This window comes from Babjeviella inositovora (assembly GCF_001661335.1).
Source record: "Babjeviella inositovora NRRL Y-12698 unplaced genomic scaffold BABINscaffold_1, whole genome shotgun sequence".
Lineage (NCBI taxonomy): Eukaryota > Fungi > Ascomycota > Pichiomycetes > Serinales > Babjeviella > Babjeviella inositovora.
Window position 1 is genome coordinate 2,355,347 of NW_017566838.1, and position 23,681 is coordinate 2,379,027.

Sequence of the window (23,681 nt, forward strand, 5' to 3'; positions counted from 1 at the left end):
AGTGATATCTGCCCAACCGCAGACTTCGCACCCACAGCCTAACTATTCCCCGCAAGAAGGGCCCTCCGACCTACATCTTCAGTCCTAAACCAGTACCGCCATTATATAAAAATCCGAAACCGGAGTGGGAAAAGGAAAATTAAAACATTCATAAATATTCACAGAAAACAAAAACCTTTAATAATAGCATCTACTTGTTGTGCGGGTTCGGTCCGAACTCGCCCTCGTAGATCAACGCTCCGGACTTGCGCCGCCTCTCCACGAGCAAACACTCCGGGGTGCTCAAAATAGTTTTCGCGGTTGGTCTGTCGTAAGGATTTGGGCTGACCATCAACCGGACTAACCGGTCTAACTTCATGGAGTTGTTGATGAGAAATTCAGGTGCCCACTTAGGAACGGCCGGTGGCGAAATCTCTCCGCTTTTGACCTCCTCAATGGGGAAAAGTGATGATGGTGTGGTCGATACGGAGGAAATGTCCGTGGCCGTCTCGGGGTTGGAGAAAATAGGGCCGGGGTTGGAGAAAATAGGTCCGGGGTTACTCGCGCTGGTGCACTTGTACAATGTGTTATGGCTCAAGAACTCGTGGATGTTGTCGGAGGATAGCTTTCCTGCATCTGAGAGGTCGCCTGAGCGCAACTTGCGCCACGGGGTCCCGTTATCGGGCAAGATGATATTGGCGGCGGCCTCGATCACGATTAATCCAAGCGAAAAGATGTCCGCCAACGGGGTGTACTTCTTGTCGTTGAGCAACTCGGGCGCGATGTAATTGCGGTCACCTTCCAAGTCAAATCCCGCAGGCACCGGGTTATCAGTGGACATCCCAAAGTCACCAATTTTCAACGACCCTTCAAACGTGACAAAGATGTTTGATGGCTTGATGTCCAAGTGGAGAAAGTGGTTCTGGTGGATATAGTTCAAGCCCGTAAGCACCTCAATCACGATCTTCCAGATGCGGAACTCGTCCAACTTCCCATTCACATTCTCCTGCAAAAAATCAAACAAAGTGCCGTTCTCGCAGTACTCGGTCATGAGGTAGAAGTGGCTGTCAAAGTTCCAAGACTCAATATAGCGAATCACGTACTCCTTACCCTCTTCGTCCTCCATCTGCACGTCGTCCGTGAGCCCTGTAAGCGTGCGCAAGATCTCGATTTCCTTGAGGAAGCGCCCGCGCTCGCCCCTACCCACCAACCGCTTCTTAGACCGCTTGATTGCATACCGCGCGTTGTGGAAGTTGATCTCGTACACCTGCGAAAACTCGCCAATCCCCAACATCTTCAAATTGCGCGCCCCGAACTTTTCGATCAAGTGCGTGTCGTCCACCTCCTGCGCCAGTATTGCATCATGATGCCCGAACTCATTGATAAATGCCGCGCGCTCGCGCTCGAATGAATCGGTGCTGCTGTTTGCATGGCCAAGACTCGCTTTCGACACAAACGTGCGTTCCACCGGCGTCCGCGGCCCGAGTGACCGAAGCAACGGTGTGCTTGGTACATTCACGGTCAACAAGAGCTTAGGGTTAACAAAGGACACATCTGCGGTAGTGTTCCCTGTCTGGTCAAACTCCGCGCGCGAGAACTCCCCGTTGTGAAACTCGGATACGTTGCGTGAATCATTGTGAGACTCACGTGTCGCACTGCGTGGGTCGCTCGGGGTGTTCGATAGCTCGCGATAGTATGCCGGCGCGCTCGTCGACTTTTTCACCGAGAACTTGGTCGGGGTCTGGGGTCCAAACGCATCCAGCTGTGAGTTCGCCTTGTGCTTCTTTTTGCGGGTGCTCACGGACGGAGTTCCACCCCCAGAGACAAAGATAGAGCTGTGGTCGTCGTTGAACTCCTCCGTGAATTGTGAAATGCAGTTCTGCAAGCTGCTGGACACAAGTTCCTCTACGTTCAAGGAGGTGGCAGCGGTCGGGTGCCCCGGCTTGCATGGGGTATCGGGCATCGGCTTCACCACAGCTTTTTCCACCACTGCGACGACCCCGTTCTTCTTAAGTAATCCTGTAGAGACAAAAGCAGAGTGTAGTGGACGCGCAAACTGGTAGCTCGGTGCGACAAAGCGATCAGGCAAAGATGTGTTGGCGAACAGATCGTCGTCGAGGGAGAAGGCGGCGGTTTTGACTGAGCTCCGCGACGGTGAGCCGAGCCGGAATGGGCTCCGTGTCTTGTAGAGTGGCGTAGACGTCACGTTTGGAGGTACCAGCATCTTGCGCATCTTGACCTTGGCGAAAGATGGCGAAGCGGTTTTCGGAGAGGCCCTAACTATGTTTGTGATGTTACGGCTGGGCGAGAGGATGTGGGGTGAGACCTTGCAGCGACTCGGGGATGCTTTGAAGCTTGGAGAAGTTTTGAGGCCTGGGGATGCTTTGAAGTGGCTTGGCGATACGCGAAGCCGCGCGGGGCTCTTTTCCAAGAGCCGGTGGTTCAAGTTGCGGCTCAACTTCAGCCGTGCGGAGAAGTGCGACGGCGACTTAATGCAAGAGTCGGGGCTGGCCCGGAGGTGCGAAGGAGACGGTGACTGGCTGACGAGTCCGTGTGGCCGCTTGAACGTATGGTGCGGCGTATGGGCCTCAAAGGGCTTGTGCGGGGTCGACTCGTCAATCATGTTTTCTTTGTCGAGCGACAAGTCCAAGAACTTGCTGCTGCGGCGGATGGACCTTTGCACGGGCTCGTCGTCGGAGTCGTTATCGGTCATGCTAAAGTCGTGGAGGTGGTCGTACTCGTCGAGGTCGTGCGAGAAGTTGAACAACTTCTTGGGTTTGAACGCACGCGGCGGTGTATCGTCGGGCTCGTCGTCGTTAAGAATCAATGAGTTAAACGATCGTGAGATCTGATTATTTGTATAGTAATCGAGCTTAATCGAATTCGACTTGGAGAGCGTGCACGCCTGCGGCGAGTTTCCGGGGCTTTTTTTGGGCGTGTCGTCGCTCTCGTGGCGACGCTGGCGGGTAATCATAACAATGATGGGAGAAGGATGGAATGTAAATAAGGGGCAAGGGATTAGATGTACAAGGAACCGAACGTCGGGATTAGATGTTGTGACGTACAAGGGATACAATTAATGACGGGGTGTGATTGGTGAAGAATTGACTCCAGCAAAGTATTGATCAATAGCCAGACAGATGATGTGATAAAGTGTTGCAATGACTTCCTAGATAAGAAGTCCGTTAGGTCCAGCAATGACGCAGATCAATGCTATTACTTGGGTGTCAGGATGTGGCTGTGGAGGTTCGTAGTGGGTGCTTGTTTTGCTATTTCGCTAAAAGTTCGGCGTGCCTGCACGCGCGAGTTGTTGTTGTTTTGGTTTGAGTAAAACTTTGGAGGATAGTATTCCGTGGGATTTAGATAGTCGCGCATGACGCGTTGGGCTTCAGCTCGCACGTTTCTTTTGACGCAACCGTCCCCCCTGATTTCTCAACGCGCATTGCCCTTCCGGACGGCGTGTTTGGGGCCATAAATAACATGTTATATCCAAGAATATGAAGAGGATTAGGGGGTTTACAAAAGGAATACCATACAGTGCACTAATTTTATGATCTACGTTACTCGATTGCAAAATTCCCTGTAGTGGAGGTGGAAGGTGTATACAGAATTATACGTATGGCGCGTCAGAGAGACAACGCCATAGAGGATGTGCTATTTATACTGGTATGTTACTCGGGGACTGTCACCCAGACACATACGTTAATGAAACGTCATCTGGGCCAATGGTTCAGTAATATTACTAAACTAGGCAAGGGTAGTACTCAGAATTGAGACCATTCAATGCTGTATAGTGGATGATTCGGGCCCGGATGGTTGGCCCAGATAAGTTCGAGATCTGATTACAGTTTAGGATATTTGTTGGGCTAGTCATGTCAGTGTGGGTAGATTAATAGCATCTAGCTATGATATCTTTGGCACATTGACGTAATATAGATGAAGCCATTATATTGCAACCGCCAAAATGTATTACAAATAATTGTAATAATCTAAAGAAATCAGAATTGTGTGTTGTAATACTGTGCGACTAATCAATCTCCTGCCACCTAATCTAGATAAACTCGGGATCAAAGGTTCTACTTTGGGAACTTGTTGGCTGAGCCGCCTTATGGCTTCCGTCATGTTTCTGTTCCCTTAACAAGGAGTCAGACCAGACTAGGGGCCTATAAATCAGTGGTCGGTTTGTATTTGCGCTCGTTCAGAAAGAGTGACTGGTCCATTACTTGTATGCTTGTATACGGTTAGACTAGCGCAATGGCGTATTGCATACACAGAGTAGACGTTGATTTTTCAAGATACCACGCATTCAGCTCGCGATCACGCTGTGATAATATCAATTTGGGTGTTACTCGTCCGTAGCCATAAAGAGAATGTCGACATGCAGTTTTAGCGCCCACCAATCTATTGAAGCCAAACATGCACTCTCTTACACTGTCTATATCCCGATAGTTCCTTGGTCGTTACAATAATCTAGATAAGCAGCACATCCGTACTGTCTTGGTATTAGGTGATCAGTCGTACCAGTAGATTTCACGGTAGAAAAAAAGTAAAGGCAGGCGTGGAACCAACATGTGAGCCCAGCTAATGGACCATAACAGCGGGCAATGATGGCCTTAATCTCACCAATCTGTTGATATTACGATTACAAACGATCTATACCTATACACCCTGTCCATCTTATAACTCCTTGGTAAAAATAAAATAAAATAAAATATTATGACTCCTAGAATAAGTCACCACTTCCCCCTTTCTGAATAAACCTTACGTCATTACTTAGACACGACAACTGGTTATATGGCAGAACATTGACGTGCTTCTCGTGAACCTCCGATCTCACCTAGTAAACAAAAAAAGACGTGTCCTGCCCAAGTTAATGCACGACCCGATCATAACACCTACGCCTTCGACCTCCAAAACAGATGTGCGGAGACGCCAATACCTTCTTTTCCCACTCACCACAAACATGGCGTTGATCATCGACTTGGTTAAGAAGCTCGTTAAGCTGGGAGTCCATAAAAAGATCCTCCGCGCGGCGCCCTTGGTGTCGGTGCTAACCGCGTTTTGCGGGGTGCTCCTCCTCTTCACACTTCCCTTGGACGGACAGTACCGCCGGACGTACTTCTCGGAAAACGCCTTGATGCCAGCACAAGCTTACGCATACTTCCGCGAAACCGATTGGAACGTGGTCCGCGGGTATCGTGAGGAAGTGTCGCGGTTGGAGGGGCTCTCTACCGCGGAACGTAACGGCGTGGTGGAGCAGTGGATGACGGATTTGGGGTACAAGACCGCAACCCACGACTTCCTGGATGTGGCAAAGAACGGGCTGGAGAACTTGTACGCGATCTGGCACGCACCGCGCGGGGATGACACCGAGGCAATGGTGGTTGTGGCGCCGTGGATCACATCTGCGGATGAGTTTAATGTTGGTGGGGTCGCACTCACGCTCGGGCTCGCACGCTTCGTCACACGGATGTCCATCTGGTCGAAGAATATCATTGTGGTGTTCCCAGCAGATAATAGCGGAGTGTCGCTCCGGTCCTGGGTCGAGGCGTACCACACAAAACTAGACAAAACTGCGGGGTCCATGGAGGCGGCGTTGGTGTTGGAGTATCCGGGTGTCATGGACTACTTTCAGCACACGGAGATCTTTTACGAGGGTTTCAATGGCCAATTGCCCAACTTGGACTTGGTTAATACCGCCATCCACATCGCTGAGCACGAGGGGAGTAAGGTATCGATCCAGAACACCCTGTTTACGGATTTACAAAGCAACACGTACGTCTCCCGCTTGAAGAACTTGTTCTCTGGAATTGCCCGCTTGGTGCTTGCGGGTATCAACACCAACAAGGGCTGTGAGGCGTTCAGTGGCTGGAACGTCCAGGCTATCACTTTGCGTGCGGTGCCGGGTACCGGGGGTGGCGACATTACTACTTTCGGCCGTATTGTCGAATCAACTTTCCGCTCGGTTAACAACTTGTTGGAGAAGTTCCACCAGTCGTTCTTTTTCTATTTGCTCGTGGCTCCCAGAAACTTTGTTTCCATCGGGACTTATCTTCCGTCGGCTGTGGCCATCGGCGCTGCCTTTGCCATTGCGGCCGCGGGTATCGTAGTGACGTGTGGGATTGCCTTGGATGTGCTAACCCTGTACTTATGGAGCTCCGTGGCCATCTTTATCGGCATTGTTACCGCTACGTTTACATTGTTTAGCAATCTTGATAAACTCAACCATTGGCTCCATGTGCCGTACATCGTGATCTATAATGTGCTCCTTGTTGCCTTTGCCGTGGTTCCGCTACTCCCAGTGCTCCTCCCGGGGGTGTTCCGTATCTCCGTCTTCAAGAGCCAGTCTATGGCGTTCATGTTCACGACCTGTGCGGTCTTCTACATCGCAGTGATCTTGACTCCGTTGCTCGTAGTGCACTTTTCGCTCGCCTTCACCGTCGGCCTCTGCTGCTTACCGTTCACCGCGGTCAGACCAATTCCGCCGTTTGCCGTCCACACCATTCACAAGTTCCAGCCGTATATTAATGCCACTGCCTTAATCGCCGCCTCGCCGTTTACCGTGATAGGTGTAGTCTGCTGGCTTGGTGGTGTCTACGATGGCAAATCTACGAGTGCGTTCGTCACGGCGTTATTTGACACGGCGTGGAACGACATGGGATGCTGGACGTGGCTTGTCGTAGTTGTTGGCTGGCTTCCGACCTGGATCGCGTTGTGTGCCGTGTCTTGGGACGATGGGCGGTGGTTTGTGGGGGCTGTTCCAAAGAACGACTAGAACCAAATGAAGCTGGGTGGGCTTACGGGCAAAGGCTGTTTAATTCTGATAGTTCAAGCCATTGTCGAAAAATGCAAAGTCTGTTTAAACAGGCATACTGGCCTTACTGATGTACATATGGCTTTAAACTGATATACCTATTGAATGGGGAATGTAGATGGCCCTAAAGTAGCGGATAGCACTCTCTGCTGAATGCGTAATGTGACAAGACCGGCCAAATGACAGGCAGCAGAGCTTGTTGTCTAACGAGATATACCCCTAACAAAACAATCCTGCGAAAGCAGAACCAGTGAGAAACGTTCCTCCAATATGATTATTTCCTTACTGTATTCGGACCGCGCAGTGTCTATGATCTGGATCTTGTTTTTTTCTTTATGTACAATATACGTGTATAGAGACAGTCCGAAGGAGAAATCATTAAAAAGTGGCCTTTTCCATTTTGGATAGCGTTGAAACATAGACCTAAGCGATCCACTTCGGCATCGTAGCCTGCGCCGTCCCAGAATCATTAATACATACCAGTTGGCCGTCCAGCATTATCTGTGTACTATAATGATATAAGCTATGAGAATTAAGCTCCAGTCTCAGTCCCATTGATCTGTAACAAAGAACCAGTGGCCCATATCACCAATGGCCCTGCAGAAATTTAAGATGCAAACCAAGCTACAAGAAAATTCATATTAAAATCTTATTTAATATACACACCACCATACCGACAAAAAAGTCCATAAGCAATTTTTCTTCTTACAAACTGGTGATTCACCCTCGGAACTCGTCCATGAACTGCTTGTGGAAGTTCTCCCACAACTGGACCCATTCAGTGCCTGGCACCAAGAATGTGGTCCGGACGTGGAAGGTACCCTCAACCTGGCCGAACCCACTGCCCGGAACGGTACAGATACCGGTGTGTTCCAACAACTGTGCGCAGTAGAACGCGTCGGGAGCAACGTTCAACTCTTTAGCCTTGTCTTGAGCCTTTTGTGGGATGGTAATCTTTGGGAACAAGTACATAGCACCTTCTGGAAGCTGACACTCAACGCCTTCCATCTTACAGAAAGCGTCGTACAACGCTTGGGAACGGCTCTTTAATTGCACCATGATGGCATCACGCTCCTGGTTGTATACCTTGGTGGACTCACCATCAGCGTCACGAGGTGGATTGATCATCAACTCGATAAGTGCCTGGCCAGTTACGGTAGGACACAAGTTGATCGAGGTTAACTTGGTGATGGCAGCTTTGAGGGGTTCGGAAAAGTTGACTAACTCCATGTAGCCACCTCTCTGACCACATTCACCAGAAAATCCCTTGGAGGTAGAGTGCAATGAGGCCAACAGCACGTTGGCGTACAACTCCGGCTCAGCCGCTTGCAAGTCTTTGAAAACACGACGCATGGAGACGAACTCGCCACGGAAAACATTCTCTTGGTAAACCTCATCGGCAATAACCATAACACCGTACTCGGCCGCAACCGTGATGATGTCAGCAATGTTATCGTAGGACAAGATGGCACCGGTTGGGTTACCTGGATTGATCACGACGAGCGCCTTAGGCTTGATGCCCCGAGAAATAGCAGACACAATGACCTCTCTGATCTCGTCTGGGTTGGTGGACCAGCCCTTGGACTCTTCCAAGTAGTATGGCAACGGAGTGGCGTTGTTCAAAGCCAAAGTAGCGGTGTAGAGCGGGTACTGGGGAATAGGAATCAAGACACCGGAATCTGGGCCGGAGCAGATAGCAGTCAAGAGATAAGTCACGGCGGCAGATGCACCACCCGTGAGGAAAATATCGTCGGCCGAGGCCTCGTGGCCATCACGACGGAAAATAAAATCCGCGACAGACTCTCTGAGCAACTGGACACCCTGGGAACCAGAGTAGGCGCCGACAGAGCCGATGGAGGAGAGGAGATCTTCAGCACGGTTGACCACATCCTGAGGGTACACGTCGGAAATGTGCTTGGCCTTTAACAACATCGGATTTTGGAGCAACGAGAGCACCTGGCGGTACCATGTGAGAGGCTGTTGGTCCAACTGTTGGGGATTCCCGATGTTGGCGTTGATGATGGTACTGAACGGCAACGAAGACGGATTAGTCTGTAAGATAGCACGCAACTCCTCAGCACGCGCTGGAATTGGACCTCTGACGGCGTACTCGGCGGCAATGACGTTCGGGTTTAAGTCCAACTCATTGAGCTTGGGCGCAGGCTTAAAGCTGGCGTAGAGCCTCTGGCCGTTGGCCACGGCGTTTGCGAGGGATGTTCTTGTGATAAGCATAGGGTGAAATGTAAGTGTACACGGAGTAGTGGAAGTAGGTGAGGTGTAGAGGTGAAAGAAAATGCTTTCATGCGGGGAAGCCGCCATATTTATATCGATGCAATGTGCCACGCCGCAGATTATTTTTTTTTCTCCACGGCTCCGACCCCGATCGTGCGAAATGATTTCCGCATGCAGGACGCGCTGCAGGAGTTCTCCGAGAGCTATCTCGATTGGTGCTCTTCGATGATGTAGGAGTGGCTGAGATTCGAAAATTTTATCAGCAAAGCGGTTTAGCCACAAAGGGTTGATATGTAGGTGAAAATGACCTGGATTGGTTACAAAAGTCCTTGAGGATTATCCCGGGGTTTATTATGCGTAACGTGACACGCTGTGGTGGTGCGTTGCATGGACAAGGATGCGTCATAACGCCGGGTGGGGAAAACGCTCGCCATACTGCTGGTTCGCTCAGGGTTTTTCTGACTCGGAAATACCAAAAGGATGGAACCTACGGCTCAGATGGTATCACGGTCAAACGGTAATAATACCGATCGCTTGTTTTGATCGAATCTACTAGTCTTTTTAGGCTTGCCTGGCGAGTATACGCGTGGTTTTTGGATAATTCCGCGGAGGCTATAGCCTTTGAGGTTTAAGGCTCAGCAAGCACATGACGTGAATTTTACACCCCATGACTATATTCCGAAGTGACTATAGCAGCTATCGCCGTGAGAATAACGTTGATAAACATGGAGGAACAAGAACAGAGTCCAAGTTTGTAGATTCCCTGGACGGAGATTGTGGGGAAAAACTTTTCTTTTAGCAGCTCACGGCATTTTCTCTTTCGGAGATCTTCTGCGTGGAGAACGCCGTGGTCATACATTAGTCTCGAACTCTAAACTTTACATTAACTATTGGTATATAAGTCTGCTTAATGAACTGGAACCGATTCTTTTCGGTTGGAATCATTAGAGTTGACTGTCCCAGATGGGGTTTTATTTTACAGACCAGGGTATAGCGCTAGACCTGCACAGGCTCTCCTGGGTCTGTGTTGGGTTCGATGCGTCTGGTTAGCGTTGCGTCATTAAAGCACCACCGATACTAAATTGGTATTCCTACAATTGCAGCACACACCGGCTAAACTCTTCGCTGACTCTGGTCCCTCACACTCGTACACCCACGCGGTGAGCCACTTTTCACACACGCTGCAAATAAACTGGCCTGTATTGACAAAATATCCGGTGCTTGCGGTCATTCGAACGCGCCGCCACCGTTTCCCACTACTATAGAGAGCAACGGTAGCGCGTTTCGTCCAACGGAAGGTGTATTCACACACATGTAAGTGTGAGTGAAATGCGCAGTAGGCGGATCCAATGGCCGAGCTGACAGTTGCTATGACGTGGGGGCTTGCATACAGGCTAACCCCCATCTTCGGAGGTATAATACCGAGAGATGCGGTCCAGAATGGGAGATATTTACCGATCGCAAAATATGGGAAGCGAGATCAGAGATAGCTTTTAGAGCGAAATGAGACCGGCAGATCGGGAGATAAGAGCGGAGATGAACCTTGCCGGCCCGAAATTTAGATAGCGATAACGCTATAACCTCCCCATAGACTGATTTAGGTTCAGATGGTTATTAACTGAGTCTTGAGAGAGAATCTTGCCATTTAACAGCCGTTGAAAATAATGGTCGGGCGCCAGATCCGTAGATTTTTTATCTGGTCCCTCCGGTTTAAGCCTCACAGATGGGAAGTTTAAACCATTAAATGTTAGATAGAAATTAATATTTAACCTTGAAGTTATAGCAAAAAGCTCATAGTATAATACCTCCACAAAGGCCAAACGGGAGACTGGTTCATTCCCTCCTTGGATTTGCCTACAAGAAAAAAAAAGTGGTCTTTCTGCATAATACTTCCAGCACCTTTGACATATACGACTTAGATTTCTCACTCGTTTCCATCCACAACAACCATAAATTAACAAAGGTTACGTTACATACATGAATTTTACAAATGTTGGATCTTGATCTGCTCATTTTTAAAATGTCAATATTATTTATGTAAAATACTCTAAGAGAATAAAAATAAACAAGCTTACAACCTGACCAATCTTAATTTAAAGATAGTGTCGTTGATGGAGGCCTCTTCGTCATCAACAATGATGTCGGCGGCGTCAACATCAGAATACTTTTCCAAGTCCCGTCTACAGGTCTTGGACAAGAGCTCAGCATGTTGCTGGATGATACTCTCAAGACACAAAGTGTCCTTGACCAACTCGTACTGGACTCTAACATCATCGGTGGCTTCCAAACCACCCTTCTTTCTCAATCTCTGGATACGGTTGACAATTTCTCTGGCCAAACCCTCGGTCTTCAACTCGTCATAGACATTGATGTCTAAGATGACCAAGACGTCTTGGTCGGTTCTGACTTCCTGGCCTTCGGCAGCCTTCTCGGCCGGCAATCCTCTCAAGACGTTCAAGTCACCAGCTTCCAATTCGATTCCGGCGACGGTAACCTTACCGGTGGCAGCATAGTCTTGGACTTCGGCAGAGGTCAAAAGTGGCAAGGCAGCCTTGACCTTCATGACTTCCTTCTTCAACTTCTTACCCAACACTGGCCAGTCGGCAACAGCGGTGTATTCAACACCATACTTTGCCTCGTCAGAGGTAAGAATCAATTCTCTGACGTTCAACTCCTCGACAATATAAGACTGCAAAGAAGCAACATCCTTCAAGTACGCTTCATCCGCGTGTAAAATGACCATAGACTTCAATGGGGTCTTCAACGAGATGGTCTTCTTTTCTCTGATGATTCTCCCCAATTCAATAACCTTTTGCATTCTGCCAACAGCGAGTTCGATCTTAGGGTCGAACAACTCCTCTCTGACAGTTGGGTACTGCAAGAAGTGAACAGATCTGATGTCCTTGGCCTTGGCTGGGTTGACAGCAAACGCTTCCAAGTCCTCTGTCTTGAACAATGGTTGCAACTTCTGGTAGATGGTGTCTGCCAAGAAAGGAGTGAACGGAGCCATGGCTCTCACAAGAGTGAAAAGGGCGTCAGTCAAAGTGTTCAAAGCCTTGGTGGCATCCTCGATACCGTTTTCACCCTTCAATCTTCTTCTGTTGAATCTGATGTACCAGTTAGTCAAGTCGTCGATCAAAGACAACAACTTTGGCACAACGGTGTATAACCTATAGGCCTTCATTTCCTGGTGGATGAACTGAATCAAGGATTGGGTAGAGGCCAACAACCACTTGTCCATGACGTTCTCAGACACCAACTTGGGGTTGTACTGGAAGTCAATGTTCTCCAACTTCTTCAAGAGACAGACCTGGCCCTCTAAGAACTTGTAGGAGTTCCACCATGGCAATAAGACCTTGGAGACAACCTCCTTGACACCCTCCTCCTTGAACTTCAAGGTCTCGGCTCTCAAGACCGGGGAATTGATCATGTACAATCTGAGCGCGTCAGCACCGTATCTATCCAACACAACGGCTGTATCTGGGTAGTTCTTCAATCTCTTGGACATTTTCTTACCATCAGAAGCAAGCACCATACCATTGACAATGACATTCTTGTACGGAGCGGTGTTGAACAAGTGAGTCCCTAACACGGTCAAGGTGTAGAACCAGCCTCGGGTCTGATCCAAACCCTCTGAGATGAAATTGGCCGGGAAGCCGTTTTGGAACTTCTCCGGGTTTTCGAATGGGTAGTGCTTGGAGGCGTACGGCATGGAGCCAGACTCAAACCAACAGTCAAAAACCTCCTCAATTCTCTTCAAGTTACCCTTGCCCATCTTGGATGGGATGGTGAGATGGTCGATCTTTTCTCTGTGGATGTCCTCGATGGTTTGGTCGCCGCTCAAGTCTCTCAATTCCTGAATAGAGCCGACACAGACGACTTCCTCGAAGTCATCGGAAACCCACAATGGCATAGGGCAACCCCAGTATCTGTTTCTGGAGACGTTCCAGTCACGGGCATTGGCGATCCAATTAGAGAAACGCTTTTCCTTGATGGCGGAAGGAACCCAGTTAGTTCTTTCGACGTTCTCTATCATTTGTGGGACAATATTCTTGACTCTGACAAACCAGCAAGGCACGGTTCTGTAGATCAACGGGGTGTCGGATCTCCAGCAGAATGGGTAACTATGTCTGATTTGGGTGGCCAAAACGATCTTGCCTTGCTCAGTCAAAGCTCTGATGATCTTGGAATCGGCATCCTTGACGTAGACACCCTTCCATTCGGTGACTTCCTTGGTAAACCTACCGTTGTCATCGATAGGACTAGGTGGCTGTCTCGTCTCAGAGATGACACCGTGTGCGGTACAGGCAGTGAAATCCTCCTCACCAAAGGCTGGGGCCTGGTGGACGATACCGGTACCGGAGTCGGCGGACACGTAGTCGGCAGAGATGACTCTGAAGCCGAACTCGTTGAACGTGTCGGTGAAGTATGGAAACAAAGGCTCATACTTTAAGCCAACCAAGTCCTTACCCATGATCTTCTCGACAATCTTGTACTTTTCGGCGGCTGGTTTCTTGTACAAGGTCTTGATCAAGGACTCAAGTAAAATGTAGTGGCATTCGGCCTTTTCGTCGTAAATCTTGACGTACTCGAATGATTCGTTCACACAGAGCGCCAAGTTGGATGGTAACGTCCACGGGGTGGTGGTCCAGGCAACCAACTTGGTGTTTGGGTCGCTGACTAATGAGAACGCAACAGTGACGGCTGGATCAGATACGTCCTTGTAGTTTTCCTGGGCCTCGAAATTGGACAATGGGGTGGTGCAGCCGGTGGAGTACGGCATAACTCTTAAGCCTCTGTAGACATTGTCCAGTTTGTACAACTCCTTGAACACCCACCATGTAGACTCCATAAAGGACGGGTAAAGGGACTTGTAATCGTTGTCGAAATCGATCCATCTCCCCAATCTCCCGATGATCTGTCTCCATTCGTCGGCGTATCTCATGACAATGGCACGGCACTCTTCGTTGTACTTGGCGATCCCCATCTTCATGACGTCCTCCTTACCGGTGATCCCGAGTTTCTTGTCAATCTCGTACTCAACAGGTAAGCCGTGGGTGTCCCAGCCGAAACGGCGCTCGACATGGTGCCCGGTCATGGTGGCATATCTAGGAACAATATCCTTGATAGTGGAGGACAAAAGGTGCCCATAGTGCGGGATCCCAGTGGCAAATGGCGGGCCATCGTAGAAGGAGAATTCTGGCAAGCCTTCGGTGAGTTTCATGGAATGCTGGAAAGCGTCAATTTCGTTCCAGCGCGACAAAACCTTTTCTTCTTCCTTTGGGAAGGAAAAGGACTTATTTTCTTCAGCCATGGTGTGTAGGGAAATATATCTTAGGAGGAAGAAGCGTATTGGGCGTGCATTATATGGTAGACGTCGAAATGTCGCCCGTGAAAAATTTGGGTGCATACGAATAAGAATTGTAAGCGTGAGTCAGATGTTATTTCCGCATTGGGAAAGATTCTAAGGTGTGGACGGATTTGGCCATGTACGGTTTGTCGGTCACTGCCCAACCACCAGGCAGGTGCCAGTGGCAACTCCTACTTTAGTGTGACTCAGACGGAAAGAAGTGGTATTACCAAAGTGGGAAACCTTAAATAGTCCAAGCTCTCGATATTAGAACCTACCAGTTTGCGACCTCCTTAGAGGGAACGTGCATGCCGTACGACATGCCCACAGATTAGTATCCACTGTGAATGGATACGATTGACAGGCCTTTTGGTGTTGATCTCATAGTTAAGGAATTCGGTCAATGTTATAATTCTTCAGATAATTGTAGATTTCACCCTTGAACAAAACGGAGAGGTGAGATTGTCCGTTCGGATGTGACCGGTAACCCCCCGGAATAGCCACAGAATTGTGCGGCACGGTTGACTCATTAGATTATTTAAAATAATGCAATATTTAAATGCCATCCGCCTGAAACAACGGATAATCTTTGGAAATCTGCGAGCTTCCCGCAGGGAAAACTTGGAGGTGGCATCAGAAGATTGAGGTATATTTAGTGCCCTATCTCTATATTTGCTTAAACCATTCATATCTCGCGTATGTGACTCACCGAAAGCAGCGGTGAATAACATGCCACTGACCGGTAATAATTGATGGCTTAGGCACTTTGACAGGTAGTTTGTTAAGACGAGTGCAATAGGGGCCGTACGATGAAGTGGCCACAAAGCTCGAGAATTCCTCGCATTAAAATAGCCAAGATAAAGTTATGTCAAAGTCTCCATTTCCTACTTCCTATTAACAGCCATACAGCTAAAACTATGGAAACTCATAATTAACTGCCAGCCTATGACAGTGCGAACGTACAGCAAAAAAAATCAATCGCATAATTTCTAAAACGTGGAGGAGTAGAAGAAGGGGTGCCTCCAAACAAGCCCAATATGCATATCTCAACTATAGCATATCTGCCACGTATGCATTGTAAATGAACAACTCGAGTCACGTAGAATTGAGGTACAAGAGGTTAGCTCAAAACAGGTACGAGGGCGCACGATGAATGATCTTCCGGCCATATTACTCTCCTGACCACCCTTTCCTCTATTCACTGGAACCTGGCTAGTAAAGTAAGCTATTTCTTCGGATTTTCATCCCTGCCTTTACAGGTGCCAGAGTTGAGCTTTGGAATGGTTACGGACCTTGACACTTGAAACCAACAATCTGTGCCGAATATCGATTACATTTCCACCACCACTGGCCCATCTTCGTCATCCAGATCCAGCGACACCGAATCGAGCTCTCGGGCGCCAAACTTGGCAACCAACATGCCCTTAATCCGCTGGATCAGCTCAAGAAACGTGTAGTTTCCACCGTCGACAACATTTCGATACAACTCCTTAAAAATTTTTACAAACTCAGCGTAGTTGATCAACGACTCCAGGGTAGCCATACCATTGTCTTTCACAAGGTAACCGACTGGCAAAACCAGCAACTGAGCCCTCAAAATCTCTAAAAACTCCACAACCAACATCGGCATGGAGCCCTTGGCATCAGAGACAAGCGTCCCGGATATTGCCATTACTTTGAGAATGTTTAGCCATTGCAAGTAGGCACAATAGTTGGAGTATAACACCATGAGGTTAAAGCACACCTGGAACTCCCCGAGAAAGTACTTGTAGTTTCCACCGTAGTGCTGATTCACCAAACACTCAGTGAGGTACCACGACTTGTCCATTGCGTCCAGGGTTATCTGAGCTGGGGTGGCATGTGGCCTCACGGCTTTGAAGTCAATCACACACATGTCTAACTCATGGGCCGTTTCCTTGGTGAGAGACCGGATAATCGGGTCTTTTCCAATTTCCAACTCCACATCTACTTCTATAGCACCATCTGTCCGACGAAGTCTCTTCAACACCCTATCTCTTGCCGACTGAATGAGGGCTTCCGATAGCACTCGGTTCTCTTGCTTGGACGCGAAGAGACTACTCATAGGGTGGCCGTGCTTGCCCGTGGGCAAGAGTCTCGAAAGCACCTGTTGGTCTATATAGGACGTAAGGGCCTTATCCACAGGTTTGCCTTCTGAGGCTTGCTCGTAGTTGATCATGAAGGGGTATGACAGCCAGATTTGGTTGACCTGTGCGTCAAAGTCTCGGCCGTTGGGAACCAACGTTTCTGCCTCGCTGTCCCATGTGAGCATCAAGATTTTGTTTTTGATATCCGATGAGTCAAAGACAAACCCATGGCGAATGGAGTTACCACCGTCAAGCGAGAGGTGGAAAAAGCAGGTGCCTACGGGGATGTTCTTGATCCCGCGGAGCTGGGACGTCTCGGTATTGGTGAAGAACAGAAAGTTAATTCCAAAGAGAGAGTTCACTGGGATGTTCTGGAGAACGAGAGTGCATCCTGGTAGGTCTGATAGGCTCATCAGTAGGAAGCCTAGTTTGTATGTCCGAGTTTGCGTGAGAGTGGGTTCCTCTTCTGTATGCATGTTATTTTTTTCACCTACCACGCATACTGCATGCGCGGGTAAGATGGCCTAAAGGAAATAACCCATTCCACATAAGTACAGTGTAACAGTTGGTGGTGCATAGACTAACAGGTCCATGTTATATAGGTAACCAAAGGTTGAATAATTTACGCATCTTCGGAGCTATGCTACTGTCCATTTCTCGACCGGTGCAGTTGGAAATACCTCCATAAATCTCTAATCATATTTATTGCAGGTTGTACATCTGCTCCAATCTAAACCTCCACAATCAATTAAGAGATCCCATTGGATATTTATTCAATTTAAACAACTCCACAAATGCCTTCGCTCATGAATGCCTTCATGAAAATGCCTAGTATTCATAGAAGCAGCTTCCACAGACTATCTAAATCTATGCGCTAACAACCGCTCGCCCTCTTCCTCCCACTCCCGCTTCGAAACCCACATCTGGTGGAACGTGCCCAAACTCGCCAACACGTTCCCCCCAATCCATGACAGATACTTCCGCTCCATCACATTCCCCGCGCAGTGCAAGCGAACCTTCAACCCCGGATGCTGCACTACGAGATCGTTGTGTAAACGCTCGGTGAGCCCGGGAATAAGCGACGACGCACCCGTCACCACAATATTATGCGCCAACTGCGAGCGGATATCGATATCAATAAGCGACAAGGCTGCGGAAACCAAGTCCGACAACCCGCGAACGCTCACGTCACGCGGCTGCGGCGTCTCCTCTGGCTGTGGCGTGTCTTCCTCTTTCCGCTTGCGCTTCAACGGCTTGTAATCGTTGCCCTTCAACTCGGGCTCACCGGTCTCAAGCACAAATCCATCGGTCAAATAATCTGCCGGGGTAAAAATCGCATCAACTGCCTTGTAGCGCGCGGCGTCGAGCGTTACAGAGTGCCCGTTGGGAAGCTCGAACGCGCGCGCGTCGTACACTGGCACTTCCTCCTTACCGAGCGAACGAGTCTGTAAACACGTCTCCTTGGCCTCTTCGATGATTTTCTCCGTCTGATACGCGTCAAAGCTCTGGGTGATGGGAAAATCAAACAGTCTGGGGGTCCAGATGGGTGCGGCGTCGCCGCTGGTGGGCGTTTTCGATGCGACGCGGAATTGCGGCGTCGTATCGGGAAACCAGCCGCGTACCTGTGCGGAAATAAACCCGCCCGCGTAATGGGTGCGCATTGTGCTTTTCACCAACGACAAACCGTCAACAACGGCCGTGACGCTGGTGGTGTCGGCACCAATGTCGACAACCAAACACGAGGGACGCCCGTGCGCAAACGACACAGCAGACGGTGTCTTCACAAGGTAGGTCCCCGCAAAGCCAAAGTGCTCTAACGCCACCTCCATGGTCTTAAGCCGGTTGGCTTTGTCGTTCCAGACCGGCTCTGTTACCATCAAGGGGTGCTCCTGGAAGTCTGCCACGTGCATGCTGCGGAAAATGTGTTCCCACTGGCTAGTAACTGCGTCCCAGTCTTGAACCACCGAGTCGCGGTAGAGGCTCGTGACTTCGCAGTCCGCACGTGGATAGTACACTGCGTCGCCAAAGTAGCGTGCGCGACCATCAGAGGCCACTGTGGAAGGGATGATGATGGACGGCGTGTCGAGTCCGGCATAGCCCGCACGCGTTGTGTGGGAGCCGGGATCAAGCACGATCGCAGCGACTTCGTCGCCGCCGTAAGTTTGCGGAGCTGCCACTGACATGAATAATGATATGAGAGTGTGGTTTGTGTGTTGATGGTTGGGTTGGTTGTGGTGATATAGAGAAGATTTTGCGGTACGCGCACGCCAAGAGTAATAGCACGAGGGGCTGGGTATACGAATTTGATGATTTAACATATGGATATGTTGTGAAATAAAATATCGGGTAACTATCAGTAATAGATTCTGCTTATAATAGATTTACACTGGCTGGAACGTTGGAAAGGGAATATTAATGGGTGGGTTGACAATCGTGTCTGGTGGACAGTTAGTACATCTAATATAAAGCGCCAGGTATAACTTTTTCAAGTATAATGAGACGCGTTATAGGCCAAATTATGGTTGCACTACAGGATGAATTGATTATACGATTTTACTCAAAAATATATAAACGATTTGGCTATGGCCTCGAACACTCGCCATAGGTAGAGTAAGGATATATTCATGATAGCACCAGCTGGCCAATGCTTGGTAACGGGAAAAGGTAGATCTAGGGTCGTCATTGCCGGGAAAAGGATGAAACGCGTCAGGGACGCTTAATTATGCACTCTTTATCCCTCTTTGAAACCATAGAACTACTTGTGTCCATTCAGTTCCGATACAAATGCGCATTGGTACTACAAACAAGTCGGATGCGGTAGAGGACTGGCATTTAACCTCTAGAGACCACAAATCTTGGAGTCTAGTGTTCCACCACACGAATATCAAACTTCTTGAGCGGTGAGCAGGGGGTATGCGGATTGTACACGGTTGCTGAATTTGCAGTATAATTCAATAACAGTAAATTTTAAACCCTTGATGACTCTGACGAAACAGTTACACAATTCTTAAGCTATCCCAAAATATCGTAGCTCCGGTACTTCCTCAGTTATCCTGCACCCCGTGCTTACCTGCTTCCCCACGAAAATTCCGCCGCTGGGCCGAGACCTAGCTAACGCTTGATTACTAAGACCGGCTACTCATGGATAAAACCACAACTCCATTGACTCATTTCAACTGAAGTGGCACAACTATCCGTACCGTAATGCCAGCCGTTGACGATGCCCCCGGCTGTCCATTCAGCAGAAAGAAGAATCTCCCAAAAGACGCCATTTGCCCGGTCAGCGGCAAGCCCGCCATTCAGGACAAACCCGTCGAAGAGTTTGAAGATACCATGACTCACCAACAAACCGGATGCCCTATAAGCCATATATCATCCACTGAAGATCGTCCTGTCTCCAGCGTCACTCCTGGCTGCCCAGTCGAACGCACTGAAATACCTTTCGGCTCTCTTCCTCCTGCTGGCTGCCCTGCCTCTCGGATGAAGAAAAACTCTGAACGGTTAGTGTGCCCAGTAACTGGTGCTGTTGCGGGTGATACACAGCCCACGATGGATCACCCAGAGATCGAGTCGATCACGTTCCCGTTTCTAGTTTCACACGCCAGTGTGGAAGAATACACCAAGGCGTGCACTGGCGGAGAGATTCTGACCCCGTTGCACACCTACGGAATGCTCATGGCGATGCAGAAGCGATCCTTGCTCTTTGACTTGTTGTCCAGATTACAGAATATGCAAGGTGAGATTTTGTCCTGGGAGCACTACTTGCGTGTAGCCAAGCCTCTCGTTGTGGCAGAGACTACTAGCTTGGAATTGCAGACCACGCAATTTCCTGTTGCGATCGAAAACTTGGAGAACAATGATTCGGTCCAGCTCACGGATGGGTTTGAGGGAAGAGATGAAGAGGGGACATGTTATTATTACAATGAAGTGACGACTGTAATCCGCGGTGCCGTCACCAAAACACCGGCCAAATTCAGACCGCGCGCTTCGTTCACAACAAACAAGTTCCTGGTTCCAGTGTCTGAGCCACTGTTTAAAGAGCTGTTTGCAGTGACTGGTGACCTTACCGGAAACGTCGCCTATCGGTTGGTGACGAAATTTGGCGATTTTGAAGAAATCAAGTTTGGATATGGCCCTGAAGTTACCAGGTTGGGTACCGAAGTGTTGTCCTTGAGCGCTTGGGAAGAGGATCATTTGAGATACGGAAGGGTGGTGGTATTCAGAGTCGCCGAGGGCGATGTCTTGTTGATTGATGGGTGTATGAAGTGTGCAGACTAGATCGAAGTAAACACCAATCCATACTGCTAATCTGTACCCATCACAGGTTTAATATAAGCTTCTATTCTGCTTTGTTAGGATGATGACATATCTATAGGATGAAAACTTAGAAATATATACAACTCTGTTTTCGGCCAGGTGGGTATAATTAAAGCTTCGATTGTGAGGAGCAAAGTCGCTTTCAGTCCGACAGGTACCTTGATCCATATATCTGATTCTTAAGGGTAAACCGACGTCTCCCAGTTATCAGGAAGGAAAATGCTTCAACATTCACCGGTATAAACTCACCTTTGAACTGAAAGGAAATCACATGTTAGACATGGTGAAAGAGAAAGGCTAAAACACTCAGTTTTCTTACTATTGGCTACATCCTACATGAACTGTGATATAAAATCATATATTGAAATAGATGCCCGGGGGTTTAATGAGATGTGGCAGATTAAAAACCATGCCTTAGAGTGTGTATGTAAAAAACTCTTGATCTTGGCGTAGCGCTTTAACTTTTAAAGGTCTGGCAGCTAGCTTAAATGCTACTCAAAAACTTGTTAAGCAGAGTGAGGAGGTTGCTAATGATGTTCCCACCGGCTGCGTTCAGGGCAAACGAAGACACGATGGACCCAACAGTGTTAACAATGGAGGTAATTGGGCTGCTGTTAGTGTTACCAAGGGAGAAGATGCTAGTGAAAGCACCGAAAATACCATTGACGGCGGTAAGCAACGCAGGAGAGACCTTGGATGGGTTGGTGACACCAGCAAGGAGAGAAATCAATGGAGAGACAATCTGGGTGAGAGCAGTAGCAATAGTACCCTCGGCGTTAGAAAGAGCAGTGGAGATCACGGCACCAGCTTCGGCTGGGGTCTTAGCGCTGAGAGCGCCGGTAGCAGCGGCGACGATACCATTGTAAGCACCTTCAATGACAGCCTCCTGGGCAACGATGGCGCTTGGGAGAGGACCAGAAAAGTCAGCGACGATAACGTTGACGAGGGAGCTGAAAGCACTCTCCTGAGCCTTGACAACAGCGACAACAGACTCGATCACATTAGCGACTTCAGCAGTTGGGTTGGCAACCAAAGAGGAGACGTACCCAGCAATGTTATTGAAACCCTCTTCCACATCAGACACCAAAGCGACTTGAATGGAAGCGAGAGGAACAGCAACACCGGAAGTAGTGGTGGTTGGGCAGAAGATAAGGCATGGAAGAGCAGCAGCTGGGGCGGCAATAACAGAGGAGGCAGCGGCCAAGGTGGCGAGGACAGAGGTGAACTTCATTTTGTTGGATTGGTGGTTGATGGTTTTAATATTTTTCTTCTTGATTACCTCCAGATTAGAGCTGTATTTATAATATTTTGAACTCTACCAGCCGGTATGGGTTCTGTCTGGTACCCCAAGGTTATAACGGGCTAAAACAGGTAAGCCTCGAATACAGGGATTATTTAATCAATACGCAGAACATACTTGATAGACCATTGTCTCTCGTACCCTTTATTGAAGCATAAAATCCCTCAATGGAATTAACGCTGAACATACTCGTACCCAATAACGTTGAGATCTGCAAGCTTAATTATTCTAGATGCATTTGGTTATACCCTAATCCCTGTAACCTAATGCCTGACGCATGCAAATCTGGGGCTAAAGTCTACTACCCCTGGCCTCTGATGTCCACCCCCACTCTGAGCTGGCTAAATTGAGTCGCTTTCTTTATTAACAAATGCATCAGGATCACATCCCAAGCCATATCATTACATGTTCTACCTTATAATATTGAGAGTTTACCTCTGAGTTTCAGTGGTCGCGGTCATACTCTGAAAAAAAAAATGGACATCACAAGGTCTGGTATAGGGGACTGCAGGGAAGTGGAGCGAGCCGAGAAGAGTTTCGAGAATAAATCCGTAGTCATGCAGCTATGGCTCTCATTTTATTCCCTGAGCCGAAACGCTAATTCACTTACTTACCGCCTCATACTTGCACGCCTCAGTGACTGGCCTAGGCTGGTCCTTGTCTAGCATAACTCAAAAAGTGGGGTAATTTGACTCTTCATCAGAGATATAAAAAAACGATGTCGGATTCCTTAAACCCCAAATGTGATGCAAACGGAACAAAAGTCTATAGATGACATAGTGAGGCCCAGCAGGCTTTGGTGCGAATGTTGCTTTATTCGCAAAATGCCGTTCTTTGCGTCGAAAAATTTCGCCGACGCAAGTTTCTATGCATGTGTCTACCGCTGCATATGCATGAAAATGAAAACCGGTTGGTCTGGACGCATATGTGATATAGCACTTATTTGTTCCTTTCAACCCTACTAATCCAGTCTACTTATAGCGCATTTGTATAACAATTCTGTTAGGAATAAACTACTAATGAGCTCTAATTCGGGCAATTTACTCCTTCTGTATTATGTAGTGACCAATCAAAGAAGCTGCCATCCGCTTCCATTGTTCCTATAGTGGTGTACTTATGAGGTCTTGTAGGACCGTGTTCATTCCAAACCCTTCAAGGTGATTTACATTGTCGATTAGTGTTGCTATATACTATGAATGCAGTTTTCTTAAAACGGTATTTAATGCAGCAACGTTCGCCCTGGACCCATGTTTAGCCTGAGGCGGATGACCGCAGATCTCGTGAACTATAAACTTATCAATGTAATAGAAACTAAAACGGCGTTCTAACAATATGAATCGATACTACAGATCCAAATCTAGTTGACCTATAATATCTTGCCTCTATACATAGAGTTTAAACTTCTCTTTCCTGCCTATCGCAATTTTCATGTAATTAAGGAAACAACCATGTGATTCATCTAAGCCCGCCTCTGTAATACCCCTCCCCCATCAGTGTAACAATACAGATACTTTATGACGGTGAATCCGTGAAGAGTAAGGATCATAACTAATACAAGTGAACTAGAAACATTTCAACCTTGAC

The 23,681-nt window shown here is 48.4% G+C and overlaps 9 protein-coding genes across 9 annotated transcripts; 3 read left to right on the plus strand and 6 right to left on the minus strand.

Annotated features, from left to right (window-relative positions):
• Positions 1–88: 88 nt before the first annotated feature.
• SWE1 (tyrosine protein kinase) lies at positions 89–3,237 on the minus strand. Its single transcript, XM_019127774.1, has one exon. It carries the CDS (start codon positions 2,951–2,953, stop codon positions 191–193), a length of 2,763 nt encoding a protein of 920 aa, XP_018988504.1. The 5' UTR covers positions 2,954–3,237; the 3' UTR covers positions 89–190.
• A 266-nt stretch (positions 3,238–3,503) lies between these two features.
• BABINDRAFT_159618 (uncharacterized protein) lies at positions 3,504–3,846 on the plus strand. Its single transcript, XM_019127775.1, has one exon. It carries the CDS (start codon positions 3,598–3,600, stop codon positions 3,751–3,753), a length of 156 nt encoding a protein of 51 aa, XP_018988505.1. The 5' UTR covers positions 3,504–3,597; the 3' UTR covers positions 3,754–3,846.
• Positions 3,847–4,942: 1,096 nt separating this feature from the next.
• BABINDRAFT_44653 (GPI-anchor transamidase subunit) lies at positions 4,943–7,099 on the plus strand (the record flags this gene model as incomplete). Its single annotated transcript, XM_019132107.1, has 1 exon — positions 4,943–7,099. The coding sequence occupies one exon, from the start codon at positions 4,943–4,945 to the stop codon at positions 6,752–6,754; it is 1,812 nt and encodes a 603-aa protein (XP_018988506.1). The 3' UTR covers positions 6,755–7,099.
• A 327-nt stretch (positions 7,100–7,426) lies between these two features.
• On the minus strand, positions 7,427–9,072 carry ALT1 (alanine transaminase). The gene has a single exon (XM_019127776.1). The coding sequence runs from the start codon at positions 9,023–9,025 to the stop codon at positions 7,514–7,516; it is 1,512 nt and encodes a 503-aa protein (XP_018988507.1). The 5' UTR covers positions 9,026–9,072; the 3' UTR covers positions 7,427–7,513.
• Positions 9,073–10,053: 981 nt separating this feature from the next.
• On the minus strand, positions 10,054–10,278 carry BABINDRAFT_159621 (uncharacterized protein). Its single transcript, XM_019127777.1, has one exon. It carries the CDS (start codon positions 10,254–10,256, stop codon positions 10,086–10,088), a length of 171 nt encoding a protein of 56 aa, XP_018988508.1. The 5' UTR covers positions 10,257–10,278; the 3' UTR covers positions 10,054–10,085.
• A 752-nt stretch (positions 10,279–11,030) lies between these two features.
• Positions 11,031–14,264, minus strand: ILS1 (isoleucine--tRNA ligase). Its single transcript, XM_019127778.1, has one exon. The coding sequence runs from the start codon at positions 14,247–14,249 to the stop codon at positions 11,097–11,099; it is 3,153 nt and encodes a 1,050-aa protein (XP_018988509.1). The 5' UTR covers positions 14,250–14,264; the 3' UTR covers positions 11,031–11,096.
• Positions 14,265–15,253: 989 nt separating this feature from the next.
• Positions 15,254–18,690, minus strand: ARP4 (Arp4p). Its single transcript, XM_019126871.1, has 2 exons — positions 17,360–18,690; positions 15,254–16,888 (listed from the first exon to the last, which is right to left on the minus strand). Exons 1-2 carry the CDS (start codon positions 18,661–18,663, stop codon positions 15,706–15,708), a joined length of 2,487 nt encoding a protein of 828 aa, XP_018988510.1. The 5' UTR covers positions 18,664–18,690; the 3' UTR covers positions 15,254–15,705.
• A 967-nt stretch (positions 18,691–19,657) lies between these two features.
• On the plus strand, positions 19,658–20,993 carry BABINDRAFT_159625 (uncharacterized protein). Its single transcript, XM_019127779.1, has one exon. The coding sequence runs from the start codon at positions 19,685–19,687 to the stop codon at positions 20,756–20,758; it is 1,074 nt and encodes a 357-aa protein (XP_018988511.1). The 5' UTR covers positions 19,658–19,684; the 3' UTR covers positions 20,759–20,993.
• Positions 20,994–21,169: 176 nt separating this feature from the next.
• BABINDRAFT_159626 (uncharacterized protein) lies at positions 21,170–22,033 on the minus strand. Its single transcript, XM_019127780.1, has one exon. It carries the CDS (start codon positions 22,026–22,028, stop codon positions 21,282–21,284), a length of 747 nt encoding a protein of 248 aa, XP_018988512.1. The 5' UTR covers positions 22,029–22,033; the 3' UTR covers positions 21,170–21,281.
• Positions 22,034–23,681: the final 1,648 nt, after the last annotated feature.

What these genes read in the sequence shown, in the direction of transcription:
- SWE1 (XM_019127774.1), bottom strand. Translation starts at nt 2,953, where the DNA reads ATGATTACCCGCCAGCGTCGCCACGAGAGCGACGACACGCCCAAAAAA.
- BABINDRAFT_159618 (XM_019127775.1), top strand. Translation starts at nt 3,598, where the DNA reads ATGGCGCGTCAGAGAGACAACGCCATAGAGGATGTGCTATTTATACTG.
- ALT1 (XM_019127776.1), bottom strand. Translation starts at nt 9,025, where the DNA reads ATGCTTATCACAAGAACATCCCTCGCAAACGCCGTGGCCAACGGCCAG.
- BABINDRAFT_159621 (XM_019127777.1), bottom strand. Translation starts at nt 10,256, where the DNA reads ATGACCGCAAGCACCGGATATTTTGTCAATACAGGCCAGTTTATTTGC.
- ILS1 (XM_019127778.1), bottom strand. Translation starts at nt 14,249, where the DNA reads ATGAAACTCACCGAAGGCTTGCCAGAATTCTCCTTCTACGATGGCCCG.
- ARP4 (XM_019126871.1), bottom strand. Translation starts at nt 18,663, where the DNA reads ATGTCAGTGGCAGCTCCGCAAACTTACGGCGGCGACGAAGTCGCTGCG. An exon ending in GAGGAAGAGGGCGAGCGGTT is followed by an intron (nt 16,889 to 17,359) that starts GTTAGCGCATAG and finishes CCTACTGATGAG; the next exon opens with CCTATCAGACCTACCAGGAT.
- BABINDRAFT_159625 (XM_019127779.1), top strand. Translation starts at nt 19,685, where the DNA reads ATGCCAGCCGTTGACGATGCCCCCGGCTGTCCATTCAGCAGAAAGAAG.
- BABINDRAFT_159626 (XM_019127780.1), bottom strand. Translation starts at nt 22,028, where the DNA reads ATGAAGTTCACCTCTGTCCTCGCCACCTTGGCCGCTGCCTCCTCTGTT.